This window comes from Poeciliopsis prolifica, unplaced genomic scaffold (genome assembly GCF_027474105.1).
Source record: "Poeciliopsis prolifica strain line A6 unplaced genomic scaffold, Auburn_PproV2 SCAFFOLD018, whole genome shotgun sequence".
In the NCBI taxonomy this organism is placed as follows: Eukaryota; Metazoa; Chordata; class Actinopteri; order Cyprinodontiformes; family Poeciliidae; genus Poeciliopsis; species Poeciliopsis prolifica.
In genome coordinates, this window is record NW_026562393.1 from 7,077,460 (window position 1) to 7,096,109 (window position 18,650).

The following is an 18,650-nucleotide window of genomic DNA, read 5'->3' on the forward strand; positions in this document are numbered from 1 at the left end:
GTTTGACACCTGTGTAAAGAATGATGAAATGTTGTTCACTCTTTTAACAAAAGCTCCCCCCTGGTGACTTTGGTGTAGGTGATTGGGGCATTTATGACTCTTTTAAAGCGGGAGCGCGCGCTGTCAGTGGGCGCATGCGTGCGCTCCGCGTGCGCGCGCCTCGCTGTGCCCTCACCCCTGGCTCGCGCTGCCTTTTAAAGCAAACTCACAGCATGCTATTTCCCACTCGGCCAGACGACGGGACGCGGTGCGGAGCTCCTGTGTCTTTCATTCAACCCCTTCCTTCCTGCCGTCGCCCCCATCGTCCTCGTTGTTTACTTTAATTCTGTAGCAGTTTGTTTGCATAGTTAGCTTGTTCCAGTCATGTATCGCTATTTCGGAGAGCTGCTGAGCCGCTCTGCGGGAAGTGCCCTGGCCTCGGGATGCGTTGACTCCGCTCTCCCGGTGTCGTCCTCGCTGATGCGGGTCCGCCGTTATGCCGACGCGGCCGAGCAGCCCGACGACCCGAACTTCTTCAAGATGGTCGAAGGGTTCTTTGATCGCGGTGCCACTATCGTTGAGGACAAGTTGGTGGAGGACCTGAAGACCAGGGAGAGCTCCGAGCAGAAAAGACACCGTGTTCGCGGCATTCTGCGCATCATCAAGCCGTGCAATCACGTCCTGAGCGTGTCGTTTCCGATCAAGAGGGATAACGGAGAGTGGGAGGTCGTGGAGGGGTACCGCGCCCAGCACAGCCAGCACAGGACACCATGCAAAGGAGGTAAGAACCGAGTCAGAACCCGCTCCTCCTCTGGCGCTGTTGACGGCTAGCTATAGCAGGCTATGTAGCATTAGTTAGCAGTGACGTTAGCTTTTTCAACAAACTTTATCATAATGCAGCAGGTGTTCATAGTGCTTCACTATCTCAATAAATAAAATATTAGCAGTTTTTAGGAGAATTAGCAGTGTTTTCTCTCTAGGGTCATAGTTTACAGTGTCCTTTCTGTTTATATGTAGCTGCAACAAGCTGTGGATGAGTTTGAACTTTAACTCCTATTATAAACATGTTTGAATATCTATATAATAAGTTATCGGATCTGTTTTAAAGAGCATTAAACACATTTCAGATGATACCAAGATCATCTAAGTAAATTAAACACTGTTGCCACATTAATAAATTTGAGATTCTTGGGTAATTTATACTCTTCACTTTATATTAAAATTAAAAGCTGTATCCCACAATAGAATCACTAAAAATTAGGGTAATGTCTACATTTGTTTACATGTTGCCATGACAATTTGCAGTATTTCCACAGTAAATATTTGATCTGAACATCTTATTTAATTTATGAAAATTGTTATCAGACTAACAACAATATAAGATAATGTGCAACTTCTATCGTTTTGGAGATTAAAATAAAATAAAATAAAAAGTATTAAACAAATTGGATCATTACAAATTAAGAAATTCAGATAGAATACATTTTTTGCAACATGAAGCTTCAAACTTTATGTTTTAGAGCAGATTTCATACGGTCAGTTCAGAATCCATGACTTACAATAGATAAAATATATCTAGTTTTTCTAGTGACTATCTACAATTTACTATATATTCACTTGACCTTCAAAGGGCACAACCGGGTGAACAGAATGACAATGACATTAGAACAACCGTATTTATAAACATGGATAGTAAATCTCACTGCAAGATGTGTATCTGGTGGATATTTGACTAAAACAAGGAACTTTGTGTGGGTAGAGTATCCAGGAAGTGCACTCAGTTCAAGTCTTTCTTTGAAATAACATTACTTGGAGTTAAAAAAACGTATGGTCCTGTAAAATTACTTATGCAATAAATAGGAGTGGGTGGAATAAATATTAAGAATTAATAATGTTATTGATAATTATCTTTATTGAGCCAAAATGTTGACTTTGCTGCAATTGAACAGTGAGAATCTCAACTGTTGGCGTCAATACATTAAAAAATATTTTTTGGGGGTGGGGGATTAATTGTTGCTTTCATTTAGAGTTTTTCTCCATGTTTAGCATGTCAGAATCCAATTTTTCAGGTAGAAAAAGCATCTGCTCTCATGGCAGATGAGGTCAGACATTTATTTCTACTCCAGATAAAGCAGGCATTCCTAATTTGTCAGATCAAAAGTTGACTTTTAGGCTATGCCTGCAACACAAAGTAAATAAAATAGATTACAAAGTGAAATCTGGGCGTGTTACTCAAACAATGGGGATTTTTAAAACTTCCACCCACATCAGCAAATAAAAAACTGGTCGTGAATAAGTTGCAGTCATAAATCCTCCAACTGGAACAAAAACGTGAGCTGCAGAAACACAGGTGGTATTTATTGATAATGTCATTAATATCACATATTAAGCCTCTTTTTTCATAAATTTAAAAATTTATGAAAAAATTTGCTAGAGATATGTAGAGAATTTGGCCACTGACTGGCCAGGAACTCAAAAATGCGTTATCTTGATCAGTGAAAATACCATACTGAGTGTCACCCGGCCACACTGACACTATTGAGCATTGGGAGACCCGAAGTTAGACATGTGAGCATCAGTGAGATGTATAAAGATGAAAGATGATAAAATGTCTTCCAAATACTAACTTCAACATGCAGCAGAATTGCATTACCAAAGCCCTCTTCTACATTGCAACTTTATTTGAAACTGATTTTAAGTAAGCACATTAAGATGTCAAAATCTTCTACTGAATCTTTTCAGGCAGATGCATATTAAGGTTGTGAGCAGTTATGAGTTGCATGTATCAAAAGTATAATGTATGAGTTGCATGTATCAAAGTATAATGAGGTTTTAAAAACTCATTATTGTTAAAAACATTTCCATCATAATGGCTTAAAATCCTGTTAACAAAATGCCAGTGTCTGGAGTTTTGTCCTGCTGCATGGAAGATAAAGTAATGCTGCTCTGCCGACTAAAAGGGAGCTCACGTATTTGCACTTCTGACTAGAAGGACAAAATTGGCTGTCTGGAAATTTTTCCAGGTTCAAAAATACAGAGAGTCATGCAGTGGAAACGAAAGCACCGCCCTTTTTAAGCTAATGCAAGCAGCCCTTGTGTTTAGCTGCAGGCTAGATGAAAGAACAAATGACCTGATTAATAAATCAGCTAATATCAGCTTGTTGAATTGCTATGCTTAATACTGGAAAGATAAACTAAATGTACTTCAAGCATCCTGGATTGTTATACCAATGTGTTTTGTTGCTAACACCAGTTTACAGTGTTGCATATTTTTATGCTGGCCCATGATTCTGTGAAATCAGGCACAATGATGTGATTAATAGAGGATCAGTGAAATGCCTGATGAGTCATGTGTTAACATGTTAATACATGACTCACTGTGAAGTACTGATAGTGATCCAAGTGGCTCTGTTTGTGTATGCTTTGCCTCATGGATGCATTGTGGTTTGAATTTTGAGTTTCAAAGCAGCAGTAATTTGAGCTGGACTAATTGAAAGAAGAGCCCTGACGTATGGGGGTGGGTGTTTTTATAGGCACTCCTATTTGTCAGCAGAGTTACTGGAGGGGAGGCTGGGAAAATCAGCCTTTCAGAGTAAAAGTATCATTGCTGGGGAGAGAACCTAAAGCGTTGTAATTTCCCAGATTTACTCTATAAAGCATTAGTATCAAAGCTGTTTTAAGTTGCCATTTAACCATTAATGCCAGAAGGCAGAAATTTAATGTTGTTCTCTACTAAATGACTGAGCAATCCTTTTGAAAAGTAGACAGACTGTCTGTGTCTCAAAGTAGTCTATAAAAATCAGTGACGTTAGAATAAATCTGTCTGTATTGTGAAAACCTACAGTTAGCTGGTTTACATTAAAAGACCCCTGTATTAAAGCAAAATATGTGGTTCTCTGTATCCCGTGTGCCAGTAAATTAACAGTTAATGGTTGCAGAGGCAGGTTGAATCAATTCCCAGAAGTTTTAACTTTCCTTTCTCACCAATTTGCTAGAGATATGTAGAGAATTTGGCCACTGGCTGGCCAGGAACTCAAAAATGCGTTATCTTGATCAGTGAAAATACCATACTGAGTGTCACCCGGCCACACTGACACTATTGAGCATTGGGAGACCCGAAGTTAGACATGTGAGCATCAGTGAGATGTATAAAGATGAAGCTTGAGAAAATATAAAAATGTGATAATCTCATGTTGACACATTTCTGTGATCTATTCAGGCTGTTTCTCAGAGTGAGTATTTACAGGAAAGATAACAATAGTTGTATTTATTGAGGAAGTTTGATTAAAAACTTGGTTTATCATTTTTGATAAACAAAAAGTTTTCAAAAATAAAGTTGAAGGATATGTAAGAATAAATCCTAAACTGTTTTTTTTTTTCTACAACAAGTTGACATTTCTGGGGTTCATTCAGGCTGTGAGAGAGCAAGACTTAGTGAACAACAGAAAATCTGGACAGTGTGGAAACTTTCCTCCATATTTCTTTTGAACTATCAAAGCTTTTTTTTTTTCTTTTCTTTTTTTTTCTTTACAGAACATTAGTTCCTGCCATCACTAAACCAGGAAATAAATCCTATGCTTTATGTAGGACTCCATCATCTAAACAAACTTTTTTTTTTTTTACTCCCGTGAAGTAGCCGACAGTTTATTGTTTCTGGTTTTCCTAATTACCAAATTGGGATGTGATAGCATGAACATAAGCAGCAGTTGTTATCTTTCATGTGGTTTAATGATTGATGCATTGTGCAGACCCTTGGCTAAGTTCAGAGCGAACTACAAAGTGCAGAGGTTGTTTTTGCACTTCAATGCAGGTGAATGCATGCAGTCAGCCGCCCCTTTAAGATCCACGGTGAAACTGGACAAAGCTGCTTTTTACCAGACCTGTAGGGATCCGGATGGTGCATGTTCAGTTTTACCTGGGCTGGAAAATGATCATCAATCGATAACTCTGTGCAATGTTTTATATTTGTTGCTCATGAGGAGTGGGTTTATTATAGGTTGCAAAAAAAAAAAAACATAGTAAATCTAGAAACGTATCAAAGATCAGGATTGGATGAGCTGATCTGGCATGCAAAATCTGAATTAGATTTTTCTGACCAGTAAGTGCTACAAAGCTAGTTTATTCCCAAAAAATTGGGGATATATGTTAATTTTTTTTCTCCTGTTTTCTTCACTATTTAGAAGAAGACAAATTCAAAAGAGACAGAAAACATTCTTTACTTCCAATTTAATCAAAGTTAGTCTGGAACAAGTGTTACCCTTTTAAAATAAGTTATGTCAGGATTTTAGCTTTATCTGGGTACATTATTCCTTGTTAAATAAAACATTCTTTCATGCTTATTGTGCCACAACTATGAACAACACCTAAAGTTGTAGACAATATAAAACCATCATCCTTTCAACAGGAATTTAATTAAAAAAAACAACAAATAAAAGAACAGAATCAATGTGGAAAAAGTACAAAAAAATCCCTCTAAAACATAAACTTTGATGTACCCAAGATAAGATTTTTTTTTCCATATCATTGGTGGGGGAAATATAAAATTGATAATGTAATAACTACATTTGGTAAAAGTGATGCTGCAAGAATATGATGAAAGTGAAGCAGTAGTGATAAAAAACCTCACATGAAGTAATTCTACAGTGAGAAATTATGTTTAATTAAAAGATACTGCGTTAATCCCAGAGGAAAACTAAATGTTGTAACTCATAGAGAAGTGAATTTGTTTTCTCTGGGTTTGAAGTTCTTATTTCCTCTTCTTGCTCTGTTTGTGAGTTTTGGTTTCTGTGTCGAATCGCCGTCTGGAGAACCAAATACTGGAAGATAAAATGACTTGGTTAGATTTTGACCTCTTTGATGAGGTTGCAAGTTTTCAATTGCTTTCATTTATGAAGGATCTCCTGTTGCAATCTGTGTTGCATCATATCTGAAGAAGCCTCTTACTGAAGTCTGTAGGTAATTTTATTTTTTTAATGAAGAATCCTTTTGCACAATAATCTGTAGATAAAATGTTGGAGTCAACACATAAATATACTGAGATGTCAGAGTCTTAACTATAGAAATTAATTTCATCAAAGTACTGAAGCATTAATTATGAAACGATATGTTTTTTAACCGCCAGATTCTGTTTTTTATTTTAGAAGAATGCATTTTCAGATTTGTTTTGGTTTCTGTTGCGATGGTGGGCTGCATGTTGGGTGGTTAAACAGATGGTTGGATGTGTGGGAGCCATGTTTTTTTCTTCTTCTGCTATATAATTTGGTCAGCGATCTCTAAATTGTCCTCTGGCTTGAGTCTGATCTGCTGATCTTTGGATAAATGGAAAAGAAGAAAGAGGGAGAGCTGTAGCTGCTGTGCTCTGAGAGATGGTGCTTTGCTTTTGATCCTCTTCATTCTCATGCTTATGATTTTAAACTGATTTCCAGTAATGAGACACAAGAAAAGAGAGGCTTCCACAGCAGCAGCACATAAAGATGTAATTACTTGAAGCCTTTTCTGATTCTGACCACACATACTCAACTCTTTTAATCCTGATAAAACGACGCGCTGTCTCCTGTTCATGCTGGACGTCCTTGGATTTCGCTCTGGTTGTGCTATTTCTGTAGCTGCTGTTAAATTACACTCACACAGGCAACGTGCCAGTAAGATGTAGTTAGAAACATCCACCCTGGTTTTTACGATCTCATTACAGGGCACTTGTTGCCGTAGTAACAGTAGTAAACGCCAGACAACAGGAAGCGAAGACTGCAGCTTGAGGGATGGGTTCGGAACGGAGGGCAGTGATTGGTTCCCTCAATCTCCACCCGTGCAGCAAAGTACGCTCAAGTGTCGACTGATTTCTGACCCCTATCTGGTGTTGTGTGATCATTATAGCATAGGGTTCTGCCTTCACAGCTTCCTATCAAATCTGTTTGCCCTTTTTTTTAAAAGAAAGTTTCAGAAACAAAAATAAAATACATTTTCTTTTTTTAGAGCTTCGAAACAGTTTCTTCTCATTAAGCACAAGAACTGATATTGGTCTTCTCTACTGATGGTTTGTGTTGTTAGGTTTTCTCTTTTTGGTGGCTCTTTCTGTAACTTTCTCCTTGTTGTCGTGTTTACCCAGGTATCCGTTACAGCACCGACGTGTCTGTGGACGAGGTGAAAGCCTTGGCCTCTTTGATGACCTATAAGTGCGCTGTCGTTGGTAAGAGATTGAGTTTAACCTCTGCTGATCATCGCCTAAAGCGCCATACATGGCAAATGTTTCATCACTGCAATTTATCATTGGTTGTATTAATTATGCTGCTCCGTACATAGTTGGTGTGCTCTGTTTCTTGCTCATTGTACACTTTCTTTGGTTTTCCAGATGTGCCATTTGGAGGTGCCAAAGCTGGAGTGAAGATCAACACCAAGAACTATTCTGTAAGGCAGCTAAGACTTCACTTTCTTATGTATAGAGTGTTTAAATTTTACAACTTTTTGTATGTACCTCTGTTAGGGTGTTGACTCATAAAGGATGAAGTAATTTCAATGTAGTCAAGAAATTTGTCAAAGAAAAATTTGAAAAAGGAGTGACGGGCGTAACATTTCCAAACATACATTGCAAATGTGTGGCATAAACTTGCCAAAGGGTTATGATGTCACATTAGAAACATGAAACTCAAAGTTGACAGTGTAGCACAATGTCAAATCTTCATCAGGTGAAGACTCAAATATTTGTCTTAAAGCAAATCTTGGTGACCTAAAGCAGTGATAGTACTGCAATTTGTGTGCTGGAAATGATGTAAATGCAACATTTTGTGCAGGATAATGAGCTGGAGAAGATAACCAGGAGGTTCACCATTGAACTGGCCAAAAAGGGTTTTATTGGTAAGTTTCTGAAATCTTTTGCTTTGGACTAAGGCATACTGGGTTTCAATCTTAGTGTGAAGGATGTGAATAATTTTCTTCTCTCTCTGCTTATTTGGGATAAAATCTAAGTTTCTAAATTCTTGTTTAATTTAATAAAAACATCAATTAGATTTTCAGAATATTTACAGAAGCTCATTCTTAAAGATGCTGCCTAGTAAATTCACATCGTTTTGCATGAGTTACAACTTTTTTGTAAGACCGAAAATAAAAGTGAAAAAAGTCACAACTTGGACTGCAACTTTTTGAAAAAGGTGCTTAAATCAGTAGTTTTAGGCCACAACAACCATAAAAAAACATTGCAACACCTGGAGATACTGAATAATTAATTTTAATTAAATAAAATTACTAAAATGAATCGAGTTTTCATTGATGGTCGGTCACGTTTAATGAGGTGGACCTGTATGGCAAATAAATTGACTTGGTCAAAGTGGAGAAAATCACAAACCTGTGAGTCAGAGATTCAAACAAAAGTGAAAAACAAATCAAAAGGAAAGAATTTGGTAAGAAGAAAAACATGCATACATTTTTCTTCTAAAATGTCCTTAGCTTCAACATATACAAACAAATATGGCGCACTGGTTCAGCCTGGTGATTGTTTCTACTCAGCTTCACTGAATACAGGCAAATATTTGCTATGTTCAGTTCAAACACAGTGGAGTGTTTTGTTCTTGGTTTTTTGTCTGCATCCAGTTTTAAATGTGATCATTTTCACTGTGCAGTTTTCAGGCCATCTTTTCTCCACTCCGCCGTGACTCTGTGAACCGGAGTCTTCCTGCACCATTTACTGAAACTCCACTTCTCCCTCCCTCCTTTTCTTCCTTCCTCTCTGCTCGCCAGGGCCTGGCATCGATGTCCCGGCGCCAGACATGAGCACCGGAGAGAGGGAAATGTCCTGGATCGCCGACACTTACGCCAACACCATCGCGCACACTGTGAGTTCTCAAACATGCACAACCGACCCGGTCTGACTTGGACGGAGAGTGGTGGAAACCTTTTAAAAATAGGCTAAATTAAAAACAAGAAATGAGTCACATGTAAACCATGAGGGCTAATTTCCTGCCCCTCCCTTCCCAGCTCACCAAAGACACATTCCTCTTTTCTTTTTTTTTCTTTTTCTTCATAGCAGCTTCTGAAAACGAAGCCAGAGCCTTTTTCTGTTTCCCGTTTATCACCGTCTCACTAGAAATAGTCAAAGAAAATCTTCTGTTTTCCTTTTGTTTCTTAAATACTTGAAAACAATAGTGCATCAGAAAGTTTTTGAGCTCTCCTAGAATTGATCTTGTTTATGTATGATGGACATTACTGCATGTTAGAAGCTGTAAGCTGCAGTGTTTCAGGTCAGAGGTTACATACTTGAAGCCACCCAAACTTTAGTTTACAGCTATTCAATAAGTATTTGATCTTCCACTATACATGCTTTATTTTTTTTTTTAAATGATGTATTCACGTTTCAGCATCACAGGAAAGTTCATCTTTATAATTTTAAGAGTTTGAGTTTCATACCTCATAAAACTGTTCCGGAATTATAAAGTATTTTTCTAATAAGTTGCAAAATAAAACCAGTAATTAGAGACAGCTGGCTGAACGGAGGCTACTGAACTTTTCCCTCTCTAACATTTAAATTAGCAAAACTTAGACATTTATAGCAAAGAAAGTTTATAGAAATCACTCACTCTTTTCATTAATATGTCAAAAATAATTGTAAGTAGCAATAAGCAAGCAAAACCTTTTAAACTTTGAATTATGACAAACTGTTTAACTTTCCTCTCCTTTAAGCCAGTGCACTCCTGTCCCCTTTGGTCCAGTTTCCTTTGACTGAGTTTGTAAAGGTGACAGATTCCTGGGCAGGGTAACTGAGAGCAGAGGATTGTGGGTAGCCTGTATTGATGTTTGTTGAGCTTTATGCTTTCTGCACAGATGGCAGTGCATTAATTTGAACTGCAGCCTCAGTATGTCAAGCATGCGGCACCAAAGTCAGAGCCGATCCCCAAACTGCAGAAAAACATCCTAAAACTGCACAGTTTCCACCAGTCATTCTAACTTCTGTAACATTTGGTCCATATCTGTGTGGTGTTTGTGTGTAAAAAGGAAATGTAATCGGATCCTCCTTGCATATGTTCTTAGGACATCAACGCTCATGCGTGTGTGACAGGAAAACCCATCAGTCAGGGAGGAATCCACGGCCGCATCTCTGCCACCGGGCGTGGAGTTTTCCACGGGATCGAGAACTTCATCAACGAGGCGTCTTACATGAGCATTCTGGGCCTCACGCCGGGCTTCCAGGACAAAACCTTCGTCATCCAGGTACGCTGAGGCTCACCGTTTAGGGGTTTTATTAATGTTAGTTAGTGTGGGCGACGTGGACTTATAGTTTTATTGTGATGGTTTGTGGTACTGGTGAGATAACTATAAATTTTATGATTTTATGATTTTACAAAAAGCATATTTCTAATGCAGGAAGTTGAAATAAAATTCAGAAGCCTGCCACAGGGTTCGGTGAAATCTGTGAAAATGCTTGAATTTAAATTTGGTGTTTTCAAGGTTTTGAAAGTGCTTGATATTCACACTGCTCAGTTTTGTAATAAAGTGAAATGTAACGTTTGATTAAAAGCCTAAATTTGGAAAACATCGTTTATTGTTGAAACCAAATATTTTCATACACATTTTTTTTCTCCTTATTTGAAAGTAAGTCAGACTAAACTTGTCTTGTTTTAGGTTAGTTAGAATTGCCAATTGTATTTATAGTTGTTAATTGCCAGAAAACATTTTTTAGTTTTTTTTGTGACTTTATTTGTATTTTTTTATCACCAAAGTGTGCTACCAGAAAAGTTTTTGAAAGCTTACCTTCAAACATCCATCTGTGTGATTAATCAGAATAATTTGTTTCACTTGGTGATAAAGTTTATGAAATAAATGGACTTTTCAGTAATATATTACTCTTTTGAATTGGCCTGTTTTTATGTGTTAAGGTGGTCTAGTCAAAGTAAAGTCCTAAATCTAAATGAGGTGCTGCAGTGAGTCCGATGTTCTCCATCCAGTCTGAGCTGAAGTTTAGTTCATTACCGACTGGGGAAAAGTTTCAGTCTCTAGCTGACAGTTTTTCTACAAAATTTTGTAGAAACACAAAGTTTCTACAAAGAAACTTTCAGTTTCTTTGATCTTCCACTATCAAAGATAGTCTGAACAAATCTTTGTCTGAACACAAATGCACCACAGCATCCAGGATTTTATGAGTGAGAAGATTTAAAAACGAACAGAGGTTTTTCTTCCTTCTTTACAACCTTGTGCTGCTTCGTGCTGAAGCACATTGAACTTTCTGGTTAAATGAATGCCTGTGCAGGCAGTGAAGGCAGTGGATCACTGAAAACCACAGTCAGAAGTTTCCCTTCTCTGTTCATGGAAAACGATGACTCAGTCAGAGAGGAATGAGTAAACAGAAGGAAGAGAATCCCTCTTCATTTTCTGCAACTCAATTTGAGTTAGAAATCTGTTCTTTGGTTGAAAAGTCATCAAGTTTAAAATGCGTTCATTAATCTCAGCCCTCTGTCTGAAACGCACACCGTTGTTTCGGGTCTGAAAGGAGGAGTTTCTGCAGATGAAACAGTGAAAGAGCAGCTTTCTCCCACTTTTATTCGTCTAATGAGGGTTTCTCTCACACAGTCCTGCTAAAAATCAACACATGGGTAGAAAACCCCTCAGCAGTGGCCTCTGCTGTTTTCCCAGAATGCTTTCTATAATTATGGGCTCTCTAGACAACAATGCAACACGATACGCCGCCCTGATGCATTTCACTCAGCAAAATGTCTGCTGAGGGGCTGCAGCTTTACTTCTTCCATGTAGACTTATGGATTCATTCAAATATCAGTCACCTGGTTGATAGATTCGACAGGTTTTACATTTTTATTTTTACATCAGTGAAGAAGGATGATGTTTGCAGAGAATCTGTCTCAGTGACGAATAATGGAGAGGAGGCTGCTGAGAGTGAAGTCGTGGAGACAACAGCCGAATCCTGATGTGGATTTTATTTAAAAACCTAATCCTCTTGTTTGTGTCTGAGGATTACTTCACTCTTAGATTAGTTTTCCTAGAGATTTAACATGAGAATTAACAGAGCAGATCTCTTGTGCTGCGTTAAGTGAATGTTTTTCTTTATCATTCTTCATTTTCTCTTTTTTTTATATAATTTGGGAATTCTATTCTTGCCTCTTTTGTATTTCTCAAAATATTGTGGGTGTGGCGTCTCTCCTCTTCCTCCTGATGAGTCGCCATATTGGTACCATTGGCAGTATGGGAATGTGCCAGTGCTGCAGGAAAATGAGATCAGCATTTCTGTAAAGGAAGCATGAAGAGCTCTATGCCTTCCTCAGTGGTTACATAACTAATCCAAAGCTGAGAAAAAGTAACATCTGGATGCACAGCAGAGAGGCTGGATGGGCAACAAACGCCTCGTTCTGCTCCTGACAAAAGACAAGAGCACAAAAGTTGTAATTTTATGAAAACACTTGATTGAAAACTGCTAAGCAGCGCACAATCTATTCAGAATGACTGAAATAGATTCTGGACGTTACGGGTCATTTATTATCTGTGGCTCTTTGAATGGAGTTGTGCCAGATGAAAAATTATTAAAATAAATAACTTTTCACTGATATTCTAACAGTTTGAGATGCTATATAAAAATTACTTGTATTGTAGCTGGAAGCTACATTTAAAAATATATTAAGCAGTAGAACAATTTGGAACCAACTTGGGCCACAAGAGGGCACCAAAGTATTTAGTATTTGAATTTAGTTAGGCTGATTCAAGCTAGTTTTCTGTTGAAGAGAATCAATTTTAGTTTTTTTTTGTGTCATAACTCTGTTTCCGTCAGTTAATAATTTTTCTCCACAGGGTTTTGGTAATGTGGGTCTCCACTCCATGAGGTACCTGCACCGGTTTGGTGCCAAGTGTGTGGGTGTTGGTGAGATTGATGGAGCCATCTACAACCCAGACGGCATCGACCCAAAGCAGCTGGAGGATTACAAACTGGTACCAGCAGCGCCGCCTTACCTTCCTTTACTTTAGATTTATTTTTTAATGTGAATAAACATTAAAATATATCTGTTCTCCCTTCTCTGCAGCAACATGGCACCATTGTGGGCTTCCCTGGAGCCAAGCCCTACGATGGGAACATCCTGGAGGCGGACTGCCACATCCTGATTCCTGCCGCTGGAGAAAAGCAGCTCACTCGCAACAACGCCCGCCGGATCAAGGCGAAGGTGAACATTTGAGTCCACTAACAGAAGGTGGCTGATATTTGATGTTTTCTTTTGAATTTGCATTAAAGAAGAACTTTTGTTTCTGTCAGATCATTGCTGAGGGAGCCAATGGACCCACCACCCCAGACGCAGACAAGATCTTCTTGGAGAACAACGTCATGGTCATTCCTGTGAGCAGACTTCAAATCCACAGATATTTGATTTAAATTAAACAAAAAAGAAAAAAAAATGTTGCCTTCATATATGAAGTCAAATTTAACTGATGCATGTTTTATCGAAGAGTGTCTGTCACATTGTCTCTATCTGCACACATTGAAGAATAGACTTCAGTTAAAATTTTTAGTTTTGAGTTAAAATGGGCAGATTTCTTTCTCTGCAACTAACACCTTTTTAACCTGATGAGTTCATTCACTTCTCATGTTTCTCTAAACATTCAAACAAATCACAAGCCACTGCCTTGAGAGACAATTTAGAGAGACAAACACACAAAGTTACCTACTCCTGAAGAAATGACTTTTTCACAACAGTATTTATTACTTTTTAAAGCAGAGTGTTTTCGTTTAAAACTCCTGTTTGTAGTTGTCAATAATTTACAGACAATAATGTCACAGAAAAATTTTTATTGAACAGAAATCAAATTAATTTTGAAGCACATTTTTGGTTGCAGAAGACATTTTGTTCACAACAAGTAACAGCGATCAGGGCTACATGATGATGATGTTCTTCCTTGCAGGACATGTACCTGAATGCTGGTGGTGTGACTGTGTCGTATTTCGAGTGGCTGAAGAATCTCAATCATGTCAGCTATGGGAGACTGACCTTCAAGTATGAGAGAGACTCAAACTACCACCTTCTCAGTGAGTACAAAACGCTCCGCAATCCTAACATAACCTCCAGAATATGGTTGGGGGGCGAGAAAAAACTTGAGGGATGACTGATCAGTAGAATATTTAATCAAAAGTCATTAGAAGAAGAATGATTAGAAACTTTATACGATACTTAGCACACCCGTTGTCATGGTGTGCTAAGGTTCACGATTTTGCAGACCAACTATTCTTCTAAACCAGTCCAAAAATGTGACCCTTTTTTGTCTTTGGCCATGTATCACACATACTCCAGTTGTAGGATATAACATAATGGTGCCTGCTTCTGTGTTCCATTGATAGCAAACAATAGTTGGTTCAGAGAATTTTTTTTTTATAGCTTTAAGCCATTTATTAGGATTCTGAGTGTAAAACATGTATTGGTCTTCCATTTCTTGTCTGAGAGTGACAAACAGCGTCTCTGGGGCATTTTCCAGTTGTGCTTTCCGTGCCTTTTTTCTGGCCCATTGTGATGCTCCATTGGGATATGTGAATGTTCTAGGCATCTGCATATATAAAAAAAAATAAAAAATAGACAAGAGACTTGTATTATAAATGAAGTGGTACTTTGGCATGCTAAAAATAGTCAGTTTAATTTTCTATGTAACATAGTGTATGATGCATTTGGACCAGGTCATTTCAAACCGTTAGAGATTGCATCTGCTTTGGATGACACTTAAAGTTAGCTTTGCTTACTTGTCCGTCCATCTTTTACTGTTTATGTTTCAAAGTAGTTTGTGGTGAAGAAAAACGGACTAATCGCTGTATCAGTAGTTTCCTGAAAACACAGAGAAAAACTTCAGAATATAAGTTAAGTTGCTCATATATAAGTTGCTCATATGCAATACTTAAATTGCATATGAGCAATTTAAATATGAACCTTTACTGTTGTTGTGGTAAATAATCACTGTGTTCTGAAGAGAAAAACGGTGATTAAATATTTTGCTGTTGCTTCCCTGGTATGGTGAGAAAGTTTCACTCAAAAACTTCATATTCTTATTTTTTATTTTTTTTATTAAATTTTTTTCAAATTTTAAGGTATTTTTAAAAGCAAAACTGGTTACTTATTTCATTTAGTTGTATTATAATTACTTTTTAAATGGTTTAATGTTCTGAAAGTTATTTCTTTAAATTATGGTTTTGTTTTGGTCTATACCTGCGTTGTTGTACAGCAAGAACACAGGTACAGACCTGTTGATTGTACATGTTAAATGGAAATCTGCTTACCCAGTTTAGTGGTTGCGGTAGCTCCACAGTGTCTGTGTTTCTTTTCTGCCTTTCTCTGTTTATTTATACCTTCTCTGTATTTCACAGCAGCCAATCATATAGAGGTAAAGTTATGTTTCACTATGTGATGGAGAAGAATAAAATGTACTTTGTAGAACCAGTTTGCCTTGAACTTCCAGATATGAAATGAAGATATAATGAAACAAAAAAATGCAGCCCTGGGTGGGGTGACCAGATGTTCCACATTCACATCTGTCAATCAAAATGTGGAGATGAGATTACCAACATTTGTATTGATTTTAGGTTTCAAAGTGAGCAATGTGGGACAAATGTTTCTACTGTGAAGCATGTTAAGAACTCTTCTGTTTTTTTCAGGGAAAAATGTTGCATCTTTGGTCATTTCTACCTTTCAGTCTTTGTAACATGTCTTACATACAGTCCTTGTAATGAAGGCCTTCTAAAATGCCCTAAAACTAATCTTTCTAATCTTTCTCCTTTCCCTGTTGCCTCCCTCCAGTGTCTGTGCAGGAGAGTTTAGAGAGGAAGTTTGGGAAGCAGGGAGGACCCATCCCCATCGTTCCCACCGCCGACTTCCAGGCCAGGATTGCTGTGAGTAACGTCTGCTCTGCTAAGCTAAAGCAACGTAGATATTTTAAAAGATCTGTACCACGAAATACTGCCTCCAGAAAACAGCCACATCGTCACAAGCTAACAAATTCTAAACCATAATCATTTGTTACAATGTTTTTGGTTTAAAAAACTGATACGTTTGTTTTGTTTCCAAAGTTTCTACATGTTTTAGCGTTTAATAATCCTAATTTGCAGGGCGCCTCAGAGAAGGACATTGTTCACTCTGGTCTGGCCTACACCATGGAGCGGTCCGCCCGGGTGAGTTTGGCACCACAGTTACAAAGGCTGAAGTTATGAACTAAAAACTCAATTTAAAAAAAACAAAACGGATTTTAAATTAAATGCTTTGCTGCAGCGTCATAAAACCTTAAATAATTGCAAGAAAACTTTTTAAAACATAATTTAAGGCAGCATTAAATAGTATACCGCTGAGTAATTTGTTTATTGGACCACACAGGCTTCAGTTTACAATGTTCAGTAAATCCAGCGTGACTTAAAGTTGAAGGAGTAAAGATGGATTCCTTCTTTGCTGCCTTGGAGTTTTCCTTCTTCCCTTATTCCTAGTGCGCTTTCTCGCCTCCTTATATTGACTTTGTGTGTTTTGTTTAGTTTTTTTTTTCCCAGCTTGCATGTTTTAAAGCGTCAACAATATAGAAATACCTGCTGTAAATTATTGGTGAACTTGGAAATGAACTGAGGAATCTGGAGATTTGAGACAAGTCATTTGTGTCAGGGATGTCCAAACATTTTGTTACATTTTGAGCCAAAGTGAGTCAAAAGTACTCACAGGCCAAGAGCACTGAGGAAAGAACTAATCAAAATGAACAAAAATACAATAAAATTAAGCAAAAAAAGAAGCCTGATTTATTTTCATTATGTAGAGAAGGGATATTATTCATTTTACATGCATTAAAAAGGATTTTCTGTTTTAATTTATTTTTTTAAATCTAGTTTTTGAAGTTTTTCCGGCTTGATTGAACAAATTTATTCCGTTTTATAAAAATACATTTGGGTCATTTTCTTTCAAACCGCTTGCTATATTTTGCCACATTTGAAATGAGTAAAAGCTGATATGAATTGCAGTTAGGGGGCCACACAAAGTCACTCTGGGGGCCACATGTGGCCCTCGAGCCTCACTCTGGACATCCCTGATATATGAAGTAAAACTATGTAGGACTCGCTAGAACATATAGCTTATCTGCTGTTTCCCAGTACAAGAGAGCAGCGTTTTCAAATAAATATTCTTTTCTAAAGCTGCTTATTAGTTGGTTTTAAATCAGTTAATCAATGAAAACATTATAATACTGCAGAGGATTTTGTTTTTCTCATTTTAAAAATAAATAAGCTTTTCTAACATCTGACTTCGCAGCAAATCATGCGCACAGCAAGCAAGTACAACCTGGGTCTGGACCTGCGGACGGCCGCCTACGTCAACGCCATCGAGAAGGTCTTCAAGGTCTACAACGAAGCTGGGCTGACCTTCACATAAACACCAACCTGCACTGTCCTCCGTTCCTCCGCTCTTCCTGCTAGTCATCCCTCTCTCCAGCTCCCCTCTACCTCCTCAGACAGCCTTCTGAACATATCACCGTTTACCGCAGTCACCCACACGCGCAGCCTCACATTTCCACTGCGATATCTGTGCAGCTGTAAAGATGTCGCCTTGTTCTCGGGGATGGAGCAGACGTCGGTGTTTGTGAAGAGAGAGAAGACTCTCCTTCCCACTGCAGCCCTGTAGGCACTTATATTGTGGCAGCCATGTTCATGGTGCTCCTATTGTAGTAGCTGAATGCATGTGTTACCTTGGTGTTGCAGCCATTTCTGATGCCTTATTTCAGTAAGAGGTCGCACCTCAAAGGGAGCCGACCACTTCAGTCTGACGTTGATTAAAATGGATTTAGATTTAACTCCATGTGAATTAGTCAGATTAGTCGTTTTAATCTTTCTGGTGAAAAGATTAGCGTTTCTAAATTCTAAGGATTTGTTCATTTTTCTGCTTCCCTTGTTGCTTTAGCTTAACCCAGCTTCTCCCGCCGCCGCCTACTAGAGAGGAGCGGAGGTTTGGCTAGCGCGTCGCGAGCACCATGTTAGTCCTCATCAGTTTAACCGTCCTATTGCTGCATTGAAACAAGTTTATTTTTTTTTTTTGGAGGAAACTGCTTTTTATTTTTATTGTATTCAATTTTTTTTCTTTTTTTCTTTGGAAACGACAAATAAAATGTTCTTAAAAAGGCGAGTGATTTCTTTAAACTTCTTTCCGACACCTTTACAGGAAGAGAGTTACTTTGATCAGCCGAAACTCGCATCTGAAGTCGATCTTATTGATCATTGTCCTCTTGTTCTGCTGTGAGATTTTGACTGATAAACACTCCAGGTTGTGGCTGCATGTTCACCGTTACTAAACCCTGTTGCCAACTTGGTGACTTTCTTGCTATATTTAACATTTCAGTCAAATCAGGAAAAATCGGAATTAGGTCAGACTTTTTAAATCGGTCAATCCCTAGTTATATCACAAAAGTAGGAAAATCCCAAACGAAAATGTCCAAGTCTGGAAAAATGATATTTCTACACTTTGTTTTCCAGTTGTCAAGCTTCAAAAATTGGGATTTTTCTGAGATAAATCGGATTTTGCATATTAATTGTAATTGTAATAGAAATGTGTTTCCCTCACAGTAAAATCCGTTTTATTGATTACCATTTCTTAGACACTAAAGCTGTTTGATTTGTGAAACCAAGTTTATCCAATGATGTTGCCTTTGATTAGGTGTTGTGTAAGATACTGATTGCACATAAACTCTCCACA

The 18,650-nt window shown here is 38.0% G+C and overlaps 1 protein-coding gene and 1 long non-coding RNA gene across 2 annotated transcripts; one reads left to right on the forward strand and one right to left on the reverse strand.

Moving 5' to 3' along the window:
* The first annotated feature begins 205 nt into the window (after positions 1-205).
* Positions 206-18,083, forward strand: glud1b (glutamate dehydrogenase 1b). The gene is made up of 13 exons (XM_055043169.1): positions 206-760; positions 7,085-7,165; positions 7,328-7,383; positions 7,767-7,830; positions 8,710-8,804; positions 9,997-10,176; positions 12,760-12,897; positions 12,990-13,127; positions 13,217-13,297; positions 13,861-13,984; positions 15,735-15,826; positions 16,043-16,105; positions 17,217-18,083. The coding sequence occupies exons 1-13, from the start codon at positions 364-366 to the stop codon at positions 17,334-17,336; spliced, it is 1,629 nt and encodes a 542-aa protein (XP_054899144.1). The 5' UTR covers positions 206-363; the 3' UTR covers positions 17,337-18,083.
* LOC129368267 (uncharacterized) lies at positions 13,976-15,258 on the reverse strand. Its single transcript, XR_008606829.1, has 3 exons — positions 15,218-15,258; positions 14,687-14,768; positions 13,976-14,496 (listed from the first exon to the last, which is right to left on the reverse strand). It is a non-coding gene; the product is annotated as an uncharacterized LOC129368267 (long non-coding RNA).
* Positions 18,084-18,650: the final 567 nt, after the last annotated feature.

Excerpts from the sequence above, each read along its gene's own strand:
- glud1b (XM_055043169.1), top strand. The coding sequence starts at position 364 with ATGTATCGCTATTTCGGAGAGCTGCTGAGCCGCTCTGCGGGAAGTGCC. Across the intron at positions 761-7,084 it reads CAGGACACCATGCAAAGGAG|GTATCCGTTACAGCACCGAC; the intron begins GTAAGAACCGAG and ends GTGTTTACCCAG. Across the intron at positions 7,166-7,327 it reads CTATAAGTGCGCTGTCGTTG|ATGTGCCATTTGGAGGTGCC; the intron begins GTAAGAGATTGA and ends TTGGTTTTCCAG.